A 25,799-nucleotide genomic window follows, 5' to 3' on the forward strand; every position below is an offset into this window, starting at 1 on the left:
AGCGTCAACGTCGTATTGTACACTAGCGAACTGGCGGATTATGGAGGAATTCCGCTTGCCACAGTAGCGTTGCCGTTACCCTATTGGTGTTGTCATGACAAAGCCTCCCAATTAAAACATGCAGAAAAATGGCGACGGGCCCCATAAAACAACTAGACTATGCAATATAGTAAAATACAGGATGCCCTATTCCGATTAGTGAATACAACTTTTTCACAAGCGATAGAATCTAATCTCCCAACTTTTCGACCAACTCAACCATCCATAATCTGAACACACTTCATAATAAAAAAGAGGAAATATTTAATCTGTGCACGGCCGGCTGCATAATGAGGCCGGGACTAACCAAATCTTTATCGGCCCAGTAACTGAAATTTTCCCAGATTAGACTTGCAAAACTATCGAATCGTATCTGTTTTATAAGCACAGGTTAAAACCGAATGCCAGACGATCCGATATTCCGAGAAACATTTCCTTTTTGGGTGTGCCGAAGGACCAACTGAAAGTCCATAACCACATCATCGTCTTACTCGCGAGTCCGATTCCACATCCAGTAAATAGAGTATTGTCTATTTCTCAAGGTCGTCGACCAGTGCCAAGGCGATGTTGGAGCAAAATGTCGTTTAAATTCAATTTTTCAACAGATTTAAAATCCGACGAAGAAGATATTGATAGTTAATGAATAATCATATATTTCCAAAGTATTTTCGAGTCGTTTGCTTTCCTTGTCATTTTGCTACAAGGCTCGGAAGCTTCACTTCCGGGTCAATCATCGACTCAATGCCGACTTTTGAATACAAATTCAATTAACTATCTTTATTATTCGTAACAAACGGATCGTTATTTTTTAGAAATCACAACAAATAAGAAACAGAAAACTGACGATGTTAGACCGGCCAAGAAAATCACTATATCCATTGATCCAAAGGTAGAGAAAGTTTGGCAACCATGTTTCCACGACCTCCTTTTAGCTAGGGTAGTTATAGGGCCTACCTAATCGTTGGTGGTAAGCTTTATGATCGGATGGGCTTGTGAAAATATCCGATCATGAGAATAAACGACATACTGGTTACTAACTACCTTCAGGGTTAGGGTAAGTAAACTCAACGTAATTTCGGAAGGTATTTTCTGATGCGCTGTTTTGTCGATCTGGATGATTTTATTTAATTTTGGTGTCTTCTGAAATTAAAGTGAGTTACCCTAGTTTGTACATCCTCACTTGCCAGGGTTTGATTGCTGCCCTGGTCTATTACATCACCCACGATTTCTAAGGCGGACAGTTTCCCGTTCAGCGGCCACCAGTCTATATATCTAGCCAATCAGATGCGTGGTATTTATAGAGCAAACATCGAGCCCGTAAAAACGATTCAGATTGGCTAGATATATAGACTGGTGGCTGCTGAGTGGGAACCCGTCCGCCCATGATATCGTGGGCGATGCAATAGACCAATGAACGGTTTGCGGCTACGGTTTATGATGGCGTAAGCTCCAAACCCTGCCAAACAAACCCCGGCAAGCAAGGATGAGTTTGGATGTCTCCACATCGTGCCATCGATGCACCTATCAACCTGCTGTCTGTACACACCCCTCAGAAGTTTGACGGACATTCGCCATTTTCTGGAAACGTGTTCATCCGAGCGTTGCTATCCTCTGTGGCAGTACTCGTAGGCTACCCTAGACATTTTTCTTTGAAAATTAATTAGGGTGTCGCATCTGAATCATCAATTTCAGACGGACGTTCACAATTTGTGAAAAATGTGTTCGTCCCCAGACTTCGCAGTTCGAAAGGTGATCGTCTGAGGGGGTTGGTACGGACAGCAGATTGACAGCTGCTTAATGATAATTAATATATCTATTCATCAATATAGTCAAGATTTTTTCATCATTCGACCGACAAGATATTTTCAAAAGTGGCTTTAATGTACACTTGTCCTACATTATTGAAAGGACATCCCCAAGGCTAAAGGCTGTACCAAAAGAGGGGGGAATGCCCTAGAAATGAGAAAAAAAAACAAAAAACTAAATCCATCACCATGGCTCCGAGAATATCCAAAACATGACAAAGACTTACTTAAAATCCGGCGGGTGGCAGGGAGATACAATTTCCTTTTGGAGCAATCCTTCTATTTAATGTAATTGGTTGTCATTTTCTTTTTTTTTTTCAGGATTTGGAAGAAAAAGACGTGAAGGTTTTTACCGTGGACGACGAGACGGAAATTACGTTCGTTGACATCGCGAATATTCCTCGAAACGCGAAAGACGGCGACGGTGAAGAAACAATCGCCGAACTGAGTGACCTCGTGCCGAATATTTATGAAGGTTGAAAGCTTTGCTTGCCGATTATTTTTTTTTTTCTTTCTCGTACAGGTGAACCCCGTTTAATTTGGATTGAGTTCCATAGTTGCAAGTTACGAGTTAACTTGATATTATTTTATTTTCAACGAGTTTACTCTGAGCCAAATTTTAACTCATAACTTTGGAACCCGGTCCAGGCTATTATACGTGGTGCTTCGGCCGTATTTAACAGGGGCAGGGGCTGTAGCTACCCCCAGAGATTTTTGCAAATGTTATGCTTGCATCCTATAGAACTGCGTCGGTTTTGGGGTTTCTCTGCCCCCCAAAACCCCCCCCCCCCCAAAATTGAAATGCTAGGTCCAAATGCCCTGTCCATGTATGCCCTGTATGCGACATATGTGGTTTGATATCTGACTTTTACAATTTAACCCTTTCAGTGTGTCTACACCGCAGTGCGGTGTATAAATCAGTGATGGATTTTGCTAGTACACCGCAGTGCGATGGATTGATGTGATCAGTAATTAGTTTTTATCTCTATTTAAAAAAGATGGCAGCAACTGTCAAACATAGTGAAATATTAGTAACTAACGATACACCGCAGAGTAGACGCACTATAGTGGTAATCCTGTTATTCAACACACTAGCTCTTTCAATGCCCAGTCGACTTACGTCGACAGATTATGTCAGACTGCAGCGAATTGATTTGTTCATTTTCATACCTGAAATTTAGGGGGTTATCAAATAAGTAGGCCACTGACTTTAATTTATGCAAATTAGTTCATTTCCTTAAAACGTCACTTTTCATAAGAAAAATTAACACCAACATTTTCCAAATGTTCCCTACAAACCTTTCAATTACCATAAAGCTCCATTAACTTATTTACAGGACTGAAAAGGTTCTGGAATCATCAACCTAGTAACATTGACAACAGATTTTAGCAAAAGTGCAATTGTTGCCATAATAATGAAATTCTGATTCGTACAACACCCCGTATATATCTATATAGTTAGTCCTCCGTTCCTATTTATGATTCGTAGAATCATAATCAAACTTAAACTTGCAGGCACTACTTCTTCACATAAATAGGTCACTTCGTACTAACTTGAGATTTGAAAGCCTTGAGGCCATGAGGTATAATCTATACTAATAAAAACCAAATTAGTCTTATTTACACAAAATGTAGAAAATATATTTTCCGTTTTTTTTTGTCAAAATTGTCAAAAAGATAGAGCTCTGTCAAAATTTTCCGCTAGTTCTGCTTCTGTTTGTCTACGATAAAAGATTGTTAAATGTATCAACATTGGTCCGATTTCCCGCTTTTAAAATTACATCAATATAGAAACTCCAATCTGATTAATCAGTTTTGAAGTTGATGCAATCCTGGTGCTATGAGCCGTAAATGTGTCCGTATGATCCGCACCCCATGATTTAAGATAATCTTTAATCCATCGAGATATGGTATCGGAAGAAACAGGGCCATGCTGTTTATCGAAACTCACAAATAGATCTTTTCCCGACCGAAACGGCTCATTTTAATGTCTATCTCTGATTAAATCCAGTACTACGCATACATTTACAACCTGGGAAATTGTAGAAATTCAATAGGCTTCAAATGCTTGTCTGTTCCAGGGGCCGGTTTTATATAGACTGGTATTACCTTTAACCCGGGGGCTAACTTAATTGATATTGAATTTAGTTAACCCCCGGGTAAAAGGTAATACCAGTCTATAAAACCGGGCCCTGTTGTTTTAAGCAATTTGTTTACATAAATTATACACTTGTATGACCAACAGAACTAAAGTCAACTGCATACTATTTCAAAAGACTGTATCGTTTAAACTATTTGACCTGGTTTAATGGCTAACATCGTCACTCGTTTCTTAGTTAGCTCTCTTAACTTCAAGCAATCCGAATCATCCAATTTCAAGCCCTTAAGGGGGCGTCATTCGATGAGATATCATTTCAAGAACATTCAATCGAATTAATTTTTCAAACCAAAAGCATTTGATAAAGAACGGGTAATCTCTTTCAAGTCGGTGTAATTGTATGAGAAAAAAAAATGAATAATTAAAATTTCATGCGTTCGTAATAAATGATCCCCTTCCGAGGCTGCTGGTTCTGGGGAAAAATACCGGAAACGGAAATTTCATTCATTATATACACATATATAGCTGTAAATCAGCGATAACGGGTTTTCTGCATAAGTGTTTTTCACTACCCAGGCGCCTCGTGACAGACATTTGCATGTGGAACATTAAAGAAGTTTCCAGTTTCTATAGGCGCCATGTTGTGCGGCCCCTCAGGGTGGAATATAGACAAGCTGGCGATGCTCAAATTTTTTCGAACGCGACAATTGAACGCGGTTACAGTATTGAAACCGTGGACCGTATTTTTTTTATCGCGCGTCAGTGCTTTTAAATTCCTTACTCAAAGATTTATTATTTTCCGTCTCTTTTCAGGTGGATTGAAAATCTGGGAGTGCTCGCTCGATCTGACTGATTACCTTCGTTCTATCAAGGACGAAATCAATTTCAATGACAAATCGGTTTTAGAGGTAGGAGACCAACATGTTCATTCCAAATAAATGATCTTCATACTTATGAATTTTGAAATATTTGAATTGTTTTTTCAGCTCGGGTGCGGAGCCGGATTACCGGGAATTTATGCCTATAAAAACGGTGCTGACGTCATGTTCTCTGATTACGTAGGTACAACAATTCGCATGGCTGCGTGGATTTTGAATAAGTCGTTGTACAGTTTTTGGCCTACTTGGGACTTTAGTCCCAGCGGGCTATTGCGTTCACTTTTCGTCCGTCGTCCGTCCATTCGTCCGTCCATTCGTCCGTCCGTCCGTTAGACGGAATCCAGTTATTTTGGGAAGTTTTGAAGACGCTTCAAGGTAATGTCTTGATATTTGGTTTGTACATGTGTCTACCCTAGACACATCTTCAGCCCAAAAACTGGCCCTCTCAGATTCAAGATGGCCGACTGGCAGCCATTGTTGTTTGTCAAAATCAGCACTTATTACACTTTTTGAACTTTTTGAGGGAAATTTTGAAGACGCTTAAATCAATTACCTTGATCTTTCATGTATATTTGAATCCCCCCAGGGCCCATCACCATAAGAAAAATTGGGTCGATTGGACACAAGATGGCCGTCCTATGACCTTTTTAGTGCCCAAAAATGTCAATTTTGGCCCAAATTCTGAGTCCTGTAGCTTCCTACTGGTTTGCCATTTCTCATTGCAATTTTTGATGGGTATTCCTTGGAAAGGGTTGTTTTATACCTGAGCCAGGTATTTTTGATCGGCCATTTGTGACGCAATTGGCGGCCATCTTGGTATCAGTACTCATTGGAAGGTGGGAAAAAGTTTTTCCACATTATATTGATACCTAAGCATATTTTGTTACCATAATTAATTGCAAAGTTGTTGCTCATGACATCATCTATGATTGTGGTGGGTTTTAAGGACATTAGTTTTTCTATATGGTCACCAGGGGGCGTTGAATAGTAGAATAACTTAGTATTTCCTTATTAGATTGGTACCTAGGCATATTTTGTTACCATGATCAATTGCAAAGTTGTAGTTTATGACATGTTCTATGATTATGGTGAGTTTTAAGGTCATTGGGTTTTGAATATGGTCACCAGGGGGCGTTGAATAGTAGAATACTTAATATTTCCATATTAAATTGGTAATGAGACATATTTTGTTATCATGATCAATTGCAAAGTTGTAGTTTATGACATGTTCTATGATTATGGTGAGTTTTAAGGTCATTGGGTTTTGAATATGGTCACCAGGGGGCGTTGAATAGTAGAATACTTAGTATTTCCATATTAAATTGGTAACGAGACATATTTTGTTATCACAATCAATTACAAAATCATAGCTGCTGACATGTTCTATGATTGTGGTGAGGTTCAAGGTCATTGGTTTTTGTATATGGTCACCAGTTGGCGTTGAACATTGAAATTGTTAGATTGTTGAGCATTGGAAACCACTTCCCAAGTGGGCATGGTGTCCCTGGACCCCTAGTTTACAGTTTTGTACTACTGATTTGGACGTAAGAAGTCGCGTTTCATGTATCAATTTCACCACGTAATCTAAACAAATATCGAAATTGTTTTTATATCTTGGAATAGGGATTGACCCTGTTATTTATTTTTAGGGATTGACCCTGTTATTTTTTTTTAATGGAAGCGCATAATTGGGAAATTCGATTTTGGTTCATTCGATAAATCTTCTGAACCGGCAAGCGACTTATTGCAACTTAAAAGTCCAATTAAAGGGACTTTCGTCCCAGCAGGCTATTGCGTTCACTTTTCGTCCCTTCGTTCGTGAATGCAGTTATTTCAGGATGTTTTGAAGACGCTTAATCATTGGATTGTCCTGATATTTGGTTTATACATGTAGCCACCCTAGACACATCTTCAGCCCCAGAAACTGACTGTTCCAGAATTGACTAAACATTTTCCTTGTCTGTTTGTTGCAGAACGAAGACGTGCTGGAATCCGTGACGATTCCGAATGTTTTACTGAACACGGCGAATTGCGATAAGAACGTCGTCCATAAACGCTGTCAGTTCTGGAGCGGCGATTGGTCGTCGTTACAGCAACGACTGAAGAACAGGTACAAACTCGTCGCAATAGACGATAGCACGTGTATAAGATCGTGACTTTTGGCGATTACTTCTAAGTCAGAGCCTACATCCCTTTCAGACATTCACTATTGAGGTGTGTCAGTTTGCTGACAAAATTCATTTTCGATTAAAAATGTCTCGGGTGAAGTACTGAACACATGTGAAGTGTGGACGATCAGTTATGGAAAGTGCGCTGATAAAATGTCAGATGTTGGTAGTTCATTTTCAATTAAAAACGTCTCAGCTGAAGTACTGAACACATGTGTAGGGTGGACGCTCCCATTTTGAAAGTTTAAACCCACTCCATGGCAATGTCACGTTCGGAGTGTCAAGGAAAACCTTTAGTTATGGCTGTGGTCACTCCACAGGTGACTGGCCTACTGACCTATTTTTCCGCTAGATGGCGAACTAGTCGGAGGTGGTTACTCAAACTGCAACGGCATGCAGAAGAGCTGGCTTACAGTCGTTGAGATGGCGGGATTTTATAGAAATCTTTTTTGGTTGAAAAATCGCTTTTTCGGGCCTCATGATTTCTTTTGTAATGTACCATGGAATGGAATGATATAGGTCTGGTGTTCGTAGTTCATTTCAATTGAAATAGTCTCAGGCGAAGTTCTGAACACGTGAGAAACTGTGCGGTATATTTGAATCCATATATTCGACACACTTTATTTTTCTTTTCTTCTGACATTAGATTTTAAGCGTTCGTATTTATCTTTCTTTCAGATTCGACGTGATTCTGTCCTCGGAAACGATATATAACCCGTCCTCGTACGCGAAGCTGTACGATATGTTAAAATCGCTGTTGAAACCAGACGGACGCATGTATCCCTTTTATCGTTCGATTTTTGTCTTTAAAAGGCAAGCGTTATCTCCATCCCTGTTGGGTAGCGTTCAGAAACGAAATTAAATTTTTTTTTTCGCCCTCTCCTGACCGAGTGCTACCAGTGTATTGTCAGCAGTTTACCCCCAGGCATAAATCTAGGGTGCCTTTCTACCAACATGTCCTGAGACCACAATAAGGTCTCCGGATGCGCAGTCCAAAAAAGTACCTAAAATCAACAGGCAGGGCTCCCAATAAAGTTGCTATTGTTACACAAATAGACGAGTTGAAGTTAAACCGTTATATGTATGAAATCTGTTGGTGCTGAGACTCAAATCGATAATGAAATCCAGGACTACTCTTCTTCCTGGATTGATAGTACTGAACATAGTGGGGGGGGGGGGGACTCCCTGTGAAGTTCGGCTCGAAAGTACTGGTATACCTGCCATCGGGATACCCCTAAACCATAGAAGTTTGATTATTCCTTATGTTAGGTCGGGTATGTGGGGCGAAAACCACTTCAATGCGTAGCTAAGATGCTGGCCTATGAGCCATAAGCTGGATATCCGCTGAATTTACGCGCTTATTTATATGAAATTAACCCTCGAATGCTCCGAGCTCTCATCGTGAAAATAATAGACAATTCCGCAATTTTCATCGACGTGTTGATATGCCCGACATCCGTGGAGCTTTCGTCCGCGGCAGGGATTCGAACCTGATGGCATCGAGAAGCCCTGACTAATTAACCCAGCCGATACGACCCGATCCGATCAGAAACGTGGCATACACTGCTATTTTCGTTATTGTCCTTAACGTTTTCGATCACACTCAGATATTTAGCTGCGAAGACGTATTATTTCGGAGTAGGTGGCGGCACCCGACAGTTCGAATCGCTCGTCAAAACGGAAGCCGAATTCGACATCGAAGTCTGCAAAGAATACTCAGAAGGTTAGAACTCGATATAATTGAACTCGATATAATTGATTGATGGAATGTACTGATAATATTTTGAACCTTGTGAATCGGTTGGACAAATGTCCACAGTCAATGCGTGCTATGCGAGTATGAATAAGATTTGGATTGGCTTTTTTTTTCAGGAGTAAATCGAGAGATTTTACATATGACGTGGAAATCCGATGGCGACGGTTGAAAGACATCGCAGTTCAATGTCGCGCATTTACATTCGAAAATAGGCTGCATTTTGGTTTTTTCGACAAATTCTGTATACGCTGAATTATTTTGCCAGAAAAAAAACCAATTCCAATGTCTTACACAGAAATATACTTCTATGTTTTGGTTCGTGGATCTTTGGTCTTAGTGGATTTCACGCCCTGGAGTGCAGAGGAACCCCACTTGATATATTAGTTAAAGCGGACATGGCCTACCCTACATCGTTGTCTTCTTTCTTTCTATCATCTGAAATTTTACCTAGATACCAATGCTGCGTAATTTTCTCTAAACGTCGGTGAGGCACCCTGTCAAACACCTTATAAAAGTCAAGGTAGATTGAGTTTTGTTGTCGAGTATTTCAGTTCATTTCTCTTACGCGACGACAGGTTAGTTGAACCACTTCTTTTGGGACTAGATCGTTTTGTACCGAGGATATCAAAGGCGGTGTATCCAGGTGCTCTATTATAATCCAGAGAATGTTACAGGATGTCTCAAAAAAAAGTGTTACCGTGGCTTTAAAGATTAATCTTTCATCAACTATAGTTGTTGAAGTAAATTTTCGGAATTGGCGGATATAAGATTGGTAGACCAGGATGTTTGCTCGAAGATGGAGTGTTGAAAGAATAAGTCATGCATGACTGAGCACTACCATTTTCTTATGGCCATTAAAATGGAGTTGAACCAATATAAGCTGTAATGTGGATTGTGTGTACGGTTTATAAATGATCAGCCGCCAGATTTTCCAGTCCAATTTGCTAAATGTAAGTCTTCAAATGGATAAGTCGTCACGTTACTCAAGCCGTCTTTAATTTTCAAAGTCCCAATTTGATTTCACTAATTCGAGTGAAATTACGAGCATTTCGAAACTGATAAGAATAACGCACCAGTTTCTGGTCTGTCGTAACATGGCGATGCGCTATGGGAGACCCCTTTGGCGCGTAATCCCAAACTCAAGCGGTTACGCAGGTCAGTCGTCAGGTAAGATATTCAAAAAATTCAAATTGCAAATAAGGCTCTTTAACCTCTGTAAAGAAGATGGGAAATATAGCTGGGTTAGACGCGAGGTTAAGATATGCGATCCTTGGTCTAACATCGTCTGACTGCTCTCAATACTGACTGCATTCAAAAACCCTATGAAGCCTGTAATTTGTATTATATATATATATATATATATATATATATATATATATATATATATATATATATATATATATATGTATATATATATATATATATGTATATATATATATAAATTACAGGCTTCATAGCTGGCGAACACTGAGAAAATTAATGCGTCATTCACCACCGCACGCAGCGCAAATTATGATTATACGTTTGGAAAACATGAGCAAGAACTGATCGGCGGAAAGAGGCGTGGGAAACCGTACAGTCTCGCGGCAGTGTTTAACAGTGTAGGAGACACGGCACGTGAAGCGCATTAAAATCAAAGATGTCAAAAACGATGACTACGAACGTAACGGATGGCGCGATGATTTGCTGCGGTAAATTCTGTGACGGTTCGGGTACGATCTTAACCTACAGTACGATAATGATACTAGCCCGCGCCGCGCTTTATTCGATCGGTGTCGTTTCTAACTGTCTCGCCTTCGTCGTTCTTCGCCTGATGAGGCTGAAAAGTAGCAGCATTGTATATTTGGAAATGCTGGCCGCGGCCGATACCGTCAGCTGTCTGACCGGGTTGTTCGGGCGCGAGTTGGTGATGTTCTCGAAGCGCTTCCCGCTGGAAATCATCCGCTACGATCGCGTTTACCAACAGTATTACGGCCGTGTTTATTTCTACGTGGACGCCGCATTCCAGGCGACCACGACCACCGGTCCGTGGCTGCTGTTCGCGTTGAGTCTAGACCGCTACGTAGCTATCAGATACCCGCTGTCCGCCAGGAGCATCTGCACGATTCGGAACGCGACTCGCATTTCCGTCGCGATTTGGATTCTGACGTTTATTTTCGACTTGCCGACGATGTGGGATCACGAAACGTACGACCAGGCGCCCGATCGTCCTTGTAGCTTTATCGCGCAAAGGAAATTCCTACTTCTCAACACGAAATATGCGATCTACTACGATTTCGTGTTCGGTAAAGTTGTGTTGAAGTTCATCCCGGGTTTGGTCGTATTCGGTTGTAACGTTCACATGGCGACGTTGGTCCGGGTGGCCGCTCGCGTGCGTAACAAACTTCAACAAATAGACGCAACCGAAGATTCGACGAATAGCAAACAAGGACGACAAATCACCCTGACGATATTAGCTTTGAATTTGATTTTTATGGTTGATTACGGGATGGCTTTGATCAACACGATATTACCGGCGATTTTACCCAAAGGGACGAAATATCGCCCGTATCATTCGGGTCAGTTATTTCACGCTATTAATTCTATGATCAATTTATTCGTTTATCTAGGAATTCGTAAAGGTTTCGCAGAAACGCTCGTTTGGTTTCTGAGTTGTCACCGTTTAGGAAACCGATTGTAGTTGACAATGAGATGAAGTAACCGTGGGGGAGGGGGTAGGGGTCACCATACGGGTCGCGACAGAAAAACTTAAGTGGGGAGTTGAACCTTCATTCATTCAGCCAGAATCAGTGTCAATAGATCGGGGGTGGGGGATCGAACTTGGGACACCCCATGTTTATCCTCCACCACGTGGCGTCTTATTCCGGTAGATGGCGCGCGTGAAATACAATTCATTCTAAAAGTTCGTTGAATAGTAAAATCCAGCAATTTGATAGTTCAGCAAAATTCCAATATATGGCGAACATATCGTAAGGTTGAAAATCAGGGGCGGATCTAGAGCCCAATTTAGGGGGGGGGCACCTAATAAATGTAGCTATGATGATACTGTATTGACACCGAGCGGCGTAGGCGCGAGACGTTCCTAGCCCGTGGGGTTCCTCCCCGTTCCTAGCCCGTCTGGGGTTCCTCCCCAAGAAAATTTTTGAAATTTAACTCTGTTTTGGGGCCATTTCCTGCATTCTGAGGTAAGAATTCATGACAAATACTTTCTCCTCTTCTGCTGCTGATAAACTAAAGCATAAAAAAACGATCTTCACTTAAAGGGGGGAGGGGGCCCGGGGGCCCCTCCCTAGATCCTACCTGGTTGAAAATTACACCGGATAACACATTTCGATCCTGGGGTTACCGCATCGAATACGGTGTATTGTTAAAACCTTAAAACTTTTTACAATACATACGTTTCAACATAGTATAACTATTGGGATTCAAAGATAGAATAATTCTATCACTTCCCTACCATTAATACGGTATGTGGACGTATAATAATTTTGTTTACAAGTATTTACATATATCAAGAGAAAAATAAAAACATTTTCAAAACATAACAAGGTTATATATACGAATACAGTATACTATTTACAGAAGACTACATGAGGTGTCTATATACATCTAAACCATCTTTAATAAAAAAACGACCTTTGAGTAGCGCCACGTAGCGGCTTATATTGGTAAAACCAGAAGCTATATTTCAAATTCTTCTAAGTATCGTTGCATATTCGAAACGAAGATATATTGATATCTACAGAACATTACGACAAATATTCATGAAGTATTTCAAATAATTTTCGAAACTATTTTTTAATGGTAAAATTAATATAATTGATCATTTATTGCATAATTTGGACACCGGTCAGGTACTAGAAGGGTCAGTCATATATATCCAAATATTGTACGTTACGTAAGCATACTTACCTGGCACAGGGGTGCTCACCGTGATCTGGAAGGCGGTGCCCCTATGGCGAGGCCTGTCATTGCACAAAGACTGGTTGACCCATACGATCTCCCCTAAAGTCGGAGACTCGGGTGTACAATTTCTGGTAGTGGGGACTGCGTTCGCGCTGTCCCCGTCATTATAAAAATCAATGCCTCATAGATGTATCCAACTTGACATAAATAGCCATGTTACATGGAGCCCCATATCCGCCTCTGAACTGGTCTTTCAAGTAAGAGCTAAAAAAATAAATTATTCACTTATGCTTTCGATGTATTAAATAAGGCAGCCAAGAAAATTCTACCCAATCAGTCACTTGCCAATTCAGACTGGTTGGAATATTGTTTGGATGAACCGGAACTGAATTTCCCAATTATGTGCTTCGATTCAAAGAAAAAAATTCAGTAAACTCGACCGCCGATCACACAACTATATCTCTACTTCGATTTCCGATTTCAAAATCAAACTTCCTGTTTCGCTCCCGGCAGGTGTGGTGGGTTTGCAAGGAACACTCAATCAAAAAGTCAAACGAAATTTACCAACCAAATAAATAACAGGGTCAATCCCTATTTTAGGATAAAAAAAGATCACTTAAGCTAAACGCGGAAGGCGCACAAAAGAAACTACGCGCTGTGTTCTTTCATTATCGCCAACAAAGAGGACCGATATTTCGCAAATTGGATTCGGGAGGTTTAAACCTGGCAAGGTCAAATTACTAAAATTGTGACCTACGTGGCGTTTATCTAAAAAGCCGATCGTAATCAATTTTAGCTGAACCTCTTACCCTAATGCCCAATGGTTTGAAAGTTTTACGTACGATGGCAAAACATTCAAAACCGAAAAGGAAAATAGTAATACTGAACGAAATCTTCCCTGCGATCCCCTAAAGAGTCCTATATATACACCGATTACCCTCATAAGATCTTCATAATTTCATGATCGTGCTTCGTCGTGGAAATCTTTCTGGAACATACACAGAATACCATTTCAGAACCGTCTCAACAATTCGTTACCAATAAATGAAACGTTTTTTGAAACGCTCCATGATTATACGTAATTATTCTGACTCATATCGAAAATCGAATTGCATTTTTAAACTTCGTTTAAATACCGTTAATCATTAATTCCGTTTCGTAGAGTATTGCATTTCTTTTTAACGAGCGCTGTGTAATCCGTCTCATCCCTATATTCACCGGGAAACGCCCAACTCTAATTGGATTGGAATCTCCTCACTGTGGTTACAGTAAGACTGATCGAGGAGAACGTCACCATGACGCGCTGTCTCTTAACGTTATTACTCATTCTACTAGTGGAACTGTCGACGGTTCAGACGACTGATTGGATCTCTACCGATCAACCGTCTGTAACTGTCAGTTCACGGTGTAACAATACGTGGTTTTCGCTCGATTCTACGTCCGGTTACATCCTTTCACCGAATTATCCGTCGTTTACGCGCGGTGTTGAATGTCATTGGTTCATCAACAGCTCTTTACCGGGTACCTTCCATATCCAAGTTTACTACGACATCGAGCCGTCTATATTCTGTAGAGATAACTATCTTCACATCAGCGATTCTGATAACTTACTGTGCGGAGGTGGAAAACAATTAGATATTTACCGCAGTAATTCATTATCGTTGATGTTTAAGAGTGATGTAGATGATGTTGTGAAAGGAAGTCGAGTTTATGTATATTATCGTTTGGAAGAAGAACTCGATCATCTGAAAACTGTTCACGACTGTAGGTCAAACAAAATAAAACGATTACAAACTTTTAAAACTGGTTATAGATTTGCCGTCGATATGGATAGCTATTGTCGCCTCCTCAAGCTCGAGTGGTCCGTGATACCAGAGGGTTTTGGCATGAATTTGACTTTTGAGAAAATAGATTTTAGATTATTACAACCAGGTTTACGTACGACCGTTCAAATTTATGACGGATGGAACACAAGTGAACCTATATTTGATATACGGGAACAAACCGGACATCCACCCAGCTCTATTTACACAAAAACTAACAAAGCCTTCATTACTTTTTCAACAAAACAACCCGGTTTATCTCTCGAAACTAATTTATCAGTAAGATTGTACAGAATATCAGATTGGAATATTTCTAATCCATCGATTCCGATCTATAAAAACGAATCCGGAGTGCTCATTCCTGGTATAAAGCCGCATGTTATAACTCAGTCTAAACGCTTATACTGCTGGTCTATCACAGCTGAAATACTGCAGTACGTCGTCTTCAACTGGACACGTGATCTCGTCACTTCCGGTGACGTCATCGGTGTCTATAAACTGGAAGGTTTAACGCTTGTCGGAACTGATATTTTACTCGGTAAAAACTACCTGGAATCTTTAAGCGTAAAATCTGACGGATTTCTCGTGATATTGTGTTTACTGTTATCAGAGAATTCGGTCGGGAATTCGACATCGATCGACTACAGAATAGAATTATTGAGGGAAACAGACATCGAAGTGGAAAATAAAAAAGTGAGTTAAAAGCATGAAAATGCTTTGGAATGCGCATGTCGTAAATGCATCCTATCTATTTGAGTCTATGTCAATTAATATGTATTAAATCCGTACACTACATACTTGGATTTAATACTGATGATTTGATTTTATTTGAATCTATTGTAGGTAAGAATTACCCATAGAGTGACATTTTTCCATCTGTTCCCCAGATATTCGAAACGGAAATTGACGTATCGCATCAGTAGATTTGCACTCAGCTCGAAAGTCGACATCTATGAGGATAAATTAGAATTCACAGTTTTATCAGAGAATTGTGAGAGAGCCGGATTTTATATATATGACGGTGGTAATTTTACAGCTAGACGCTACGGTCCGTATTGTCCCGCTGGTCGGGGAAACTATGGTCGATCTATCGTCAGTCTGATTACATCGGGAGGACCGGTCACTGTAGTAGCATACGTTAACAACAGAGATGATATATTAATGACTATCGAGTCGCCGGATGCCCTCATGTTTGTCCCGACGGAGTGCGACGGGTATGTTCTACGGGAAGGAGAACGTCATATCACTATGACGTCACATTGTCTCGTGATCACACCAGCAAATCGACGCCTACCGATAGAAAAAATAAACGTATTTTCAGGTCATGAATATCAAATCGACAAATGTCATCGTAAATCTATGAATCCCTGTTCAAAGATAAGTCTCGATAGTCACGTGCTGAATACCAGTCTCGTGTTAAACCACTTGGAATCATTACGAACTAAATATGAATTCTGGAGGTCAGCACTAATGATTGTATTACGACGTAAATGTCAGAAATTAAAGAAAGGTCAACCGAATTCAGGTTTTAGAGGTGGGGGCACAGATAATGGATATTGTGGACTTGTCCAATCATTGAACTTCCCAGGATTACCAACCTCTTCACCCGCCAGATTCTTTGAATTTACTAATCCTACTGACAAAAGTATCAATCATTACATCAGATTCCTGGTGAAATTCATTGGACAAACATCGTGCACTAAATCTCTTACTTACCGCGTTAGGGAATCAATATTACTAACACAAATTATCAAAATATTTGACGATCCAAACGATCCATTTTCAAAGTTTACGGAAACCCGTCATATAACAAGAATATGTGAAAATAACGCAGTTCCGGGACTTATATTGTACAGTTTACTCGGGTATGACTTGTATTTTGAGCTGTCAACTCATTATAGTCCGATATTTCAAATTCAATACACTTTAGAACAATCGCCTTTACTGGAACATCGAATTAATGGCTGCCGATCAGATTTTTTAGATTCTGGGGTTTCGTGTATCAGATACATCAAACATGAACCTATGAATTGGGAGACCGCTGAAAATTACTGTCGACAGAAATATGGAGGACATCTTCTCAGTATCAACTCTCAACATGAAATGAAGGCCGTTAAAAAGCTGTTCGCTACAAAACTGCTTCATGAGGCATATTCACAAACGGGGCTTATTGTGATGATTGGATTAAAATGGCAGGTAAAATACGATCCATTTATCAAATCGTCATCTCATAGAAACTTCAAAACAATGATTAAATAATCCTCTAATAATCTTAAAGGAATATTCACTATTGAATGTATAAATAGTGTTTGTTTGTCTTTTTTAAAGGAGTCCAGTGGTTATTACTCGTGGTCTGATGGTAAACCGTTAAGTTACACAGAGTGGTTTAAACCTGTTGTTAATGAAACAATACCAGATGTTATTTTAGGATTGATATCTCCGTTAAAAACACAACCGATAAATGACGTCAATATGCCGTGCACGGCGATGATACTGAATAATCCACGAGGATCGGCGAACTGGGTTCGATTCCCGTGTCAAATCATACAAACGCATACGACATTCATTTGTGAAACAGAAAGAAACGACTCTTACGCATCTTCGCAAAACGATACAACTGAAATAAAACGGAACAACTTCGAACTATTTAACTCGTGTCTAAAAGGATGGATTCATATAGAAGCGCATTGCTATCAGATACTTACAGCCTGGCAAACGCTCCACGCTAAAGGTCTAACAATCCCGACAGCAAAGGAAATGTGTGTTAGAATCGGTGGCGACATAGGTAAAATAACAACTAATTTTGAAATTCAGTATTTGATAAATGTTTTCAACTATCAGCATCAATATGGCGCTATACTGACAAATCTTACAATCGGAAAAATTATGGCATTGAAACCAAAAGTATTTAGAGATTGGATAACAAATATTACAACAGTGAAATGGTCAATGAATGTCTTCGATAATGTCACAGATGTAGCGCATTCCGTGCTATGTTCCTATAATGTAGCTGGTGAAGTGTTATCTCCTGTGAGCGGATGTAAATCGTGGCAGTTTCAATGTAACGATCAAAGATGTATCAGCGACCATCGCGTATGTGATACCAGAAACGACTGTCAACACGGTGAAGATGAACTCGATTGTTCGAGTATAAACTCACGCAGTCAATTCCAGTGTTCAGACGAACTGAGAGTTATTTCAGTCAGTAGTTTCTGTGATTTTGTACGAGATTGCGCTGACGGATCAGATGAGAACTCGTGCTATCATACTTCATGTTCCTCTGAACAATTTACGTGTGACAATGGACAATGTGTGAGTAAATATAAACGATGTGATGGTCTGGTTGATTGCAAAGATAAATCCGATGAGATCGGCTGCTCTTCGGACAAATGCAACGGGTTTTTGTGTGTAAATGGTGAATGTATCAGTTCTCTGTTGTATCGGGATGGTGTTGTAGATTGTGGCGGGGACCTCGAAGAAGATGAAATATTAACGAGCAACATAACAATTAAACCAAAAGTTCACTGCACTACAGAGAACTACTGCACGACCAATTTCACTTCACTCTGTACAGAATCAGATGAACAAAGATGTTCATTCAATTCTCCTCATTGTTATGCGAGAAAAGAAAGATGTATTTTAGAAAGAATGCCGACAGGTTTTCCTGTTTGTAGAAGACTCGAACATTTACTGCATTGTAATGAGTTTGAATGTCCAGCTGTTACAGTGAAATGTCCATCGTCTTACTGTATACCGATTAGACACGTGTGCGATGGTCGATCAGATTGTCCTCATTCAGAAGATGAAATGAATTGTGAAACGTTTTCGTGTCCAGGAATGTTTAAATGCGGTGATGAACACAGATGTATTCCTCAGTTGGAAGTTTGCGATGGCGTCGTCAATTGCAAACATAACTCGGATGACGAGGCTTACTGTGACGTCATTTGTCCAAACTATTGTAAATGTCAAGGTCGTTTCATCAATTGCGAAAATGCCTTTTTATCAGATATTACCGGCATTTTTGCCGAGTCGACTCGAGTTTTGATTTTATCAAATAACCAACTTCGATTCAATGAATCAACATTTTCCCCTTATCTATACCTTTTCATACTCATTATTTCACGTAATGAGTTATCTGACATTGTCTCCAACGCGTTTTCTAATCTACGCAATCTAAATACACTAGATCTGTCGCATAATCGTCTAGTATCACTACATGTTGATACATTCACCGGTTTAAACAATTTAAAGCAACTTTTACTCGCTGGAAATCCGCTGAGATATTTGAACGACGGAAGCTTCAATGGTTTGACGTCACTACCGGTGATCGATCTGCACGGCCTCTCTATATCGGTTCTTACTCGTAACGTATTTCGAGGCCTACCAGCGCTGAAATACTTGAACATCAGCGATAACGCAATCAATTCAATATCCAGATACGCGTTTTCTGGGTTGAGTTCACTGGGAGTTCTTGATTTTACCAACAATTCTCGGATGATCTCTGTGGAAAATAATATCTTCGATAATCTGACGTCTTTGTATTTTCTCGCTTCGGACGCGTATAAATTCTGTTGTATGGCGCCGAATATTGACCGGTGTCTCCCGGATCCTGATCAATTCTCATCGTGTTCAGACCTCATTGAGAACACTGTTCTCAGAGCTGTTGTCTGGATCATCGCTTGTTTTACTTGCGTTTCCAATATTACAGTTATTCTATTTCGTTTTAGGTCGATTCTAGTTTCACCGGAAACGCAAAATAAATCGTCGGATATCCTCATCATTAATATCGCGCTTTGTGATTTCCTGATGTCCGTTTATCTGTTTCTGATCGCTGGAACTGATTACGTTTATAACGGTGTCTATTTTCTGAATTCTGAAACTTGGACTCGTAGTTCACTATGCAGCGTAGCCGGAATTGTTGTGACGATATCTTGCGAAGGCTCTTTAACATTTCTCCTTCTCCTCACGCGTTTCAGATATTCAAATATCCTCAATCCGCTTTCAGGTAACCCGCTTTTATCCTCAAAAATCGTTTTGATACTCTCCTGTTTATGCTGGATATTTTTGAGTTTGATCGCCTTTCTGCCGCTGTCTCGGTCGTCTTATTTCGGTGACAGTTTCTACGGTAGCACGGGTATCTGTTTACCTATGAATTTGATATCTATAGATGTCAATGGTTGGCAATATTCGTTCGCTATATTCGCTGTATTAAATGCGATCATTCTCACTCTGATAATGATGTCGTACGTGCAGATGTACAAGTATGTATCCGGAAGCAGGTCCGGTTCGGGACGAGCTGATCCTACAGAACTCGTTCTAGCTCGACGCAGTTTGGTAATCAATTTGTGTAATTTATTTTGCTGGTTACCGTTAATAATCGTTCAATTCTGCGCCGTATTCTCGGTCGAGATACCGAACCAGGTCGCCGCTTGGCTTGCCGTTCTTTTCTTGCCGATTAACTCAACACTGAACCCACTTCTTTACACTATTCTAACTATTGATATGAAATCCATACGAGCTCGAAATAAACGCAGAAAACAACAACCAATCAAATGATGACGAAAACATAATGATAATAATTCATTTTCGATAAATGCGCAGCTTTAAGGATAATTGTTGCATTTGAACAGATAACAATAAGACATTTTACATACATCTTACGATATTTTCAATACATTTACTATAACCATTACCAATACAGTTACCAATACCATTACCACCATTACCATTGCCATTACCAATATCAATACCAGTGGCATTAAAGAAACTGGCGTTATAACGTTATTTGTGTTTGACTGTATTTTCAACAAATACATCCTCCTCGCGTATTTCATGAATGTCGTGTTTGAAGGTTAAAGTGAGTATGTAATCACCAGTATGTGACGTCACTTACTGGTGTAGCTCGGTACCTTCAGTTACGTCATCGATATAAGCATTTAAGAATGACAATATAAATTGTGAATTCTGGTGTTTATTTTATGATTAAATATATATTCATAACTCCCCTCATATTTTTGATAATTTCTATTGAGAGGATGTGCACTACGTCATCGATGGGGCTTTAATGGTTGCCGGCCAATTGAATTACATTGTCAATATATTCAAATTCCTAAAAGCTTTATTTATCCTTAATAATAGATAATTTATATTAGATCATTTATTTTCGACAACTTTTCTAAATTGAAATTCATTTAGACACAAAGGAATAAAGAAGAACATATAAGTAATAAGCGATATTAATTAAGTAATGTATGCGTCAATAAACTCTCAAGTTATTTTCTTAGCACAATATAGTTTTTCCGGATTAACTGCGTAAGATTTTTTGTTCCCTTCTTCATATTGTAGCATCAATGAACAACATTACTGGACCCTCTCTTTTAGGCTTGGGGTAGGCGGCCGCCTTGTTATGGTTTCCTTAGTTTCACTATCCGCACCAGTTCTTTCCGAAAAAGCCTTCAGATTCGTGATGTATATGAACAAATTCACGGTACTATATGTGGTCATTAAAACGCCCCCGATAAGGTAAACAATTGCTGGATTTGATTCGGCAAACGCCTCAGTCCGGCGCTGTCAACGAAGTTCAATACGGTATTCGGAGCGTTGAATGCGAAGAAGGCGACGATTATCCAATTAAGATTGAGTACGCATTTGCGTTCCTGTTCGGAGGTGTTCGTGTTTTTGAACTGGACATCCCGTCTGTCGAACTGAGTAGCGACCAAAACCGTCGAGAATATCAAACCAATCCAAGGAATTATGGTCATCGTCGTCGACGAATAGATAACGATTAATTGCGCTACGATTTCTGAAACTTTGTCCGATTGACAGTTTTTTTAAGCCATGTCCGATCGTTTTGACGCGGAATATGACGCCTTGGGCGCCTTCCACAACGGCCTAATAAAGTAATATCGTAACGACAAGATTCCGGCGTCGAGTACGGGTCAACAGTCTCCCGATGTGCAGAGGGACTAGTACCGCTGTACTGCGTTCCAAGGCAAAACACAACAGAATCCACGTAGAGGTTTTGATTACGAAATTGTTGAGCACAATTCCCAGTTTGCAGGTGAATTCATTTACGGTGTCGAATACGTAAACGCCGTGCGCGGTGCCGGTCACGATGTGAATTCGTTCGAGAGACTTTAACGAAAAAGTTACGACGTAAATCGAATCGGAAAAGGCCAGCGGTACCAGATACCGGAAGGTGAACGCATCTTACGAGTGACATTGACGGAACATGACGATTATAGACGACAAGAGCCACAAGGGGCACTATGGCCGGCCTGTCAGCTTTTCATTAAATGACAAATGATGCATTCTTTGGGTTAAATTTTTCCCAAATACACTCCCGGCTCATACTAGTCAATCCCAGGCTAATAATTTACATAATTCAATCGTGTTTTCATAAGTAGCACAGACAGCGACTGAAGCTGGCAGGAACAAATACCCCAGATAAATCTGTTCCCTTGGTCTTATTGATTTGAATTCGGTATAGAATTGCATTTTCTGAAATTTGCTCAACAAAACAGTATTGGATTGGATTTGCTGTTTAACCTTTTTCAATAAAGTAATATTGAATTGCATTTGATTTTTTATGCAGAATAATATTTTATTGAATTTGCAGTTTGAGCACATGGCTAATTAGCATATCAAGGTCATCCATCCGATTTGAGAAAGAGCTATTTTTCCCGGACTTTGCACAATTGTCAATGATATTTTCTGTATTGCAAATAAAAATATTCCTCCCAAAAACCAAATCAACTAAAGCTTTCACAGAATTCGATCTTGAAATATAATTTTAGATCTTAAAATGAAACCCGGAAGTAAAACGGTAGACGATACCGCGGGTTCACGTGACACCTGCTGATCTCTGCGGCTAAGCCAATCATCTCGAAATCGACGCTATGTTGCATCATCGAAAAAAAAAGATTGTTGAGTATGTTGCATTCAGTTAATAAAGATCCCTCTCCATCTCCCTTACCTGGGCCGTCTCTGAACCAAAATTTTAGACTCAAGTTATTCGACCCTACAATCGATATAGGAATTAAACACATCAGCATTTATCTAAAAGATTGTTTGGTAATAAGGAAAGACTATTCTTTAAGGACGTTAACAACTGCCCCTGAGAACTCCCGACTACTGTCCTGTGTATGGTGGTTGCTGGATAACGAACTGATGCTGTTTTACGTGCATTTTCTCTGTTTAGAACCGATAGATATTTTCCAACCTATTCAGACGTTTCGCTTTAGAATATTTCACCATTTACAATGCATTGTGAATATTGATATTTGATTTTGTTACATTTATATATAACACAAGAATTAGTTTTCACCAAATCTTAATAAATATATTGTGTTAGGTTTCTGAGGATTGATTTTTCATTTGTCGCGAACAATAACTTGTGAGCTTCAATATATATATATAAGAGATGCATGTATATTTTGAATCAGACTATGGATACAGTCGGTCCATCCCTTCAACAGTTAATCATGCTCATGAATTCAACTCAGACTCCTCAGATTGGTCGAACTTATTGTAGTTACATCGTGCTAATGTCAGTGGTAAATAGATCTGGAATCTACTGTTCAATGTCGCTGTTCGTTCTGCCTTCCGTATTCCTTTTAGGAGTCTTCGGAAATTCGGCGACATTCCTGATAATGACAAGTCGCAGATTCCGCGGTTTATCTTACGCTAACTATCTGATCGTTTTGTCGCTAAGTGATTTCGTGTATTGCACCAGTTTTACGCTGATGCCTGTTTTACAGTTCGTTCTCCTGCACTTCAAAACAAGTCCGATATTCATCATGAACTCGCTGGCCAGTTGTAAAATCTACGAGTTTCTGATGACGCTTGCGTGCAGCAATAGTTCATGGTTAATAGTGGCGGTATCTCTAGAACGAGCGGCAGTTGTGCTCTTCCCGCTGACATCTCGTTTGATATGTACACCCAGATTCGCTAGATTTACTACTTTGATAATTACTGCAGGGAATGCACTGGTTCTATATTTCACGCCTGTTTTGTCGATACATTTCACCGACGAATTTTTCGGATGTTATCACGAATTACTCGATGAAATAAAGCTTTTCGTCATAATCGTCGTCTACGTTTACCTTTCGCCGTTGATTTTGATTCTGACATTGAATTGCGTTATAATCGTTCAGTTGTTCAAAGGTTCGAAACTGGTTTCGTCCGATCAGAAAACAACGAAATCTAAACGAACAACGATAATGTTGGTAACAGTTTCACTCGAATTTGCGATATTTACACTTCCTTCGACTATAACTGCGTTGTTACCGATCTCATCGGAACAAAAACATTCGTTGTACGACATTTTCGCGCAGTTTCAAATGTGTAACTTCGTCGTGAATTTCTACATGTATCTTTTGCTGGGACGAGAAATTCGTGAATATTTCTTCTTGAAAATCCGCGGAAGAAATTCAGTCAAATAATCATCGATTTCAATTGTAATTCATTTCGAACAAATTTACCCGACATATTAAACAAAAGAAAATTAAGATCTAAAATCTATCATTCATTAATAATAATAATAATGATACTGATGGTGATGGTGATGGTGGTGGCGGTGGCGGTGGCGGTGGCGGTGGCGGTGGCGATGGCGATGGCGATGACGATGACGATGACGATGACGATAATAGAATTTATATAGCGCGATAATTCCATGCGAAAAAGCAAAGTTCAAATGCGCTCCTTCAGGGTAACATCAAGGTATGCATGGAATAGTTGAGTTTTGATCATGGATTTGAATTCATTCAGCGTCAAGTTGAGAACAGTGAGTGTAGAGATCATGGTGTTCAAGGTTCGCGGTGCTTGTCTCGAAATAGATCTACTACCGAAATTAGCGAGGTCGAAGGAGGGTTCAACAAGTCTGAATCTTTCGGAGGATCGAAGAGAACGTGTTGGTTTGTAGTACTGAAATAGCTCGCTGATATACATTGGTGCACGATCTGTGAGGGCCTTAAAAGTCAACAGATTCACTGATTGATGTTTAGACTATTCGATCAAATTACCAATAATTCACTGGACATTTCTCTTTTGGGTGGTCAATTAGGGATGGATCGAGCTTAGATTTAGATATCATTCATAATGCTCGTTATAGTAAATCGTATAGAAACAAATTCGAATCGACCCAGTGCCCCTGGCCCAGTCTCATAAAAAGATTTATCTAACTCTTCGATCGATTTAATTCCTTCATTGATTCAGTTTGATCTTGAATCGATTTAGGCCTTAATCTATTATTGTGATACTGGGCCCAGAATAACTGATATCATTCAGATGCGAAATAGTACGATTAATTTCGGAAATCTGTGGTTGGTACCGTATTTCTTTCTGCGGCGAGGCTGCGCACTTTTGTACCCTGGGTTCATTCAGAATGGGCAAAATATCCTACAAGGAAAAAATCGACGGTAACAACCGATAACAAGTAAAATCTAATATACCCGTTTAAAGATCATGATTACATCTTTATTGACGATTTATTTTGGCTGATCATCTCACATTAGTCTAGAATCGACACGTCAAACTGTCTATATCGTACAACCATGTCTGCCGGTACATTCAGCAGATGCGCGCTAATCTAATTCACTATCGATATATGGAAACTCAAAATAACTTTATTGGAATTAACTTGGAATTATACAATTCATTTTATGATATTAATCGTCGACGATATTAAGCAATTATTTTTCAAGATGTCGATACACCTTTAAGTTAGTTTTCTTGTTCACACTGCGCTCGGAAAAATTGTAACATTTCTGCAGCAATTAATCTAAACCTGAAATATTATTCTTTGTCGATATACGTATGTTTATTTATATATATATTCCGGTAAGCTTAATTGGGTAACGTAATACGTAACGGTGCAGTATCACAGATGTCTAACGTAACCGAAGCGCGGTGCTACAACACTCCGTCATTCTATAAGCACCAGGCTAATTACCTGTACGGTATCGGGCCGATCGGAGTCGTTGGTACGGTCCTGAACATCATCTGCGCCCTGGTTCTTTATCGTTTGCAGACTCACTCGGCAGCGTACGCGACGCTATTCATTTTATCTCTCGCCGATATAGGGGTTTCGATATCGACGTTTCTCTATCACGACATGGTTACTCTATCGAAACTGATCTATTACGCAGCGGCAATAGTATTCGAAGCCGACTTCGACGACGGCGCGTTCGTCATGTACGTTTTCGCCAACAACTGCTTGCAGCTGTTTTGGAGATGGCGAAATCTTTTAACGTTACTAATCTCTTTCGATCGTTTCATTCACGTGTACGCCCCTCTATGGTCGCGCAGAAATTGGAACGTTAAACAC

The 25,799-nt window shown here is 39.8% G+C and overlaps 3 protein-coding genes and 1 non-coding gene across 4 annotated transcripts; all 4 read left to right on the forward strand.

Annotated features, from left to right (window-relative positions):
* Nucleotides 1-592: 592 nt before the first annotated feature.
* On the forward strand, nucleotides 593-9,034 carry LOC141912352 (histidine protein methyltransferase 1 homolog). The gene is made up of 9 exons (XM_074803604.1): nucleotides 593-674; nucleotides 852-928; nucleotides 2,166-2,319; nucleotides 4,756-4,850; nucleotides 4,929-5,000; nucleotides 6,794-6,930; nucleotides 7,667-7,765; nucleotides 8,596-8,711; nucleotides 8,861-9,034. The coding sequence occupies exons 1-9, from the start codon at nucleotides 617-619 to the stop codon at nucleotides 8,911-8,913; spliced, it is 861 nt and encodes a 286-aa protein (XP_074659705.1). The 5' UTR covers nucleotides 593-616; the 3' UTR covers nucleotides 8,914-9,034.
* A 1,349-nt stretch (nucleotides 9,035-10,383) lies between these two features.
* LOC141912229 (neuromedin-U receptor 1-like) lies at nucleotides 10,384-11,424 on the forward strand. Its single transcript, XM_074803448.1, has one exon. The coding sequence runs from the start codon at nucleotides 10,384-10,386 to the stop codon at nucleotides 11,422-11,424; it is 1,041 nt and encodes a 346-aa protein (XP_074659549.1).
* A 1,224-nt stretch (nucleotides 11,425-12,648) lies between these two features.
* On the forward strand, nucleotides 12,649-12,812 carry LOC141912377 (U1 spliceosomal RNA). Its single transcript, XR_012620157.1, has one exon. It is a non-coding gene; the product is annotated as a U1 spliceosomal RNA (small nuclear RNA).
* Nucleotides 12,813-15,634: 2,822 nt separating this feature from the next.
* Nucleotides 15,635-20,029, forward strand: LOC141912231 (G-protein coupled receptor GRL101-like). Its single transcript, XM_074803449.1, has 2 exons — nucleotides 15,635-15,687; nucleotides 19,201-20,029. The coding sequence occupies exons 1-2, from the start codon at nucleotides 15,635-15,637 to the stop codon at nucleotides 20,027-20,029; spliced, it is 882 nt and encodes a 293-aa protein (XP_074659550.1).
* The last annotated feature ends 5,770 nt before the right edge of the window (nucleotides 20,030-25,799 follow it).

The sequence above is a fragment of the Tubulanus polymorphus genome, chromosome 10 (genome assembly GCF_964204645.1).
Source record: "Tubulanus polymorphus chromosome 10, tnTubPoly1.2, whole genome shotgun sequence".
In the NCBI taxonomy this organism is placed as follows: Eukaryota; Metazoa; Nemertea; class Palaeonemertea; order Tubulaniformes; family Tubulanidae; genus Tubulanus; species Tubulanus polymorphus.

What these genes read in the sequence shown, in the direction of transcription:
- LOC141912231 (XM_074803449.1), top strand. Translation starts at nt 15,635, where the DNA reads ATGACTATCGAGTCGCCGGATGCCCTCATGTTTGTCCCGACGGAGTGC. An exon ending in GTCCCGACGGAGTGCGACGG is followed by an intron (nt 15,688 to 19,200) that starts GTATGTTCTACG and finishes ATTTCGTTTTAG; the next exon opens with GTCGATTCTAGTTTCACCGG.
- LOC141912229 (XM_074803448.1), top strand. Translation starts at nt 10,384, where the DNA reads ATGTCAAAAACGATGACTACGAACGTAACGGATGGCGCGATGATTTGC.
- LOC141912352 (XM_074803604.1), top strand. Translation starts at nt 617, where the DNA reads ATGTCGTTTAAATTCAATTTTTCAACAGATTTAAAATCCGACGAAGAA. An exon ending in ATGACAAATCGGTTTTAGAG is followed by an intron (nt 4,851 to 4,928) that starts GTAGGAGACCAA and finishes TTGTTTTTTCAG; the next exon opens with CTCGGGTGCGGAGCCGGATT. An exon ending in ACGTCATGTTCTCTGATTAC is followed by an intron (nt 5,001 to 6,793) that starts GTAGGTACAACA and finishes TGTTTGTTGCAG; the next exon opens with AACGAAGACGTGCTGGAATC.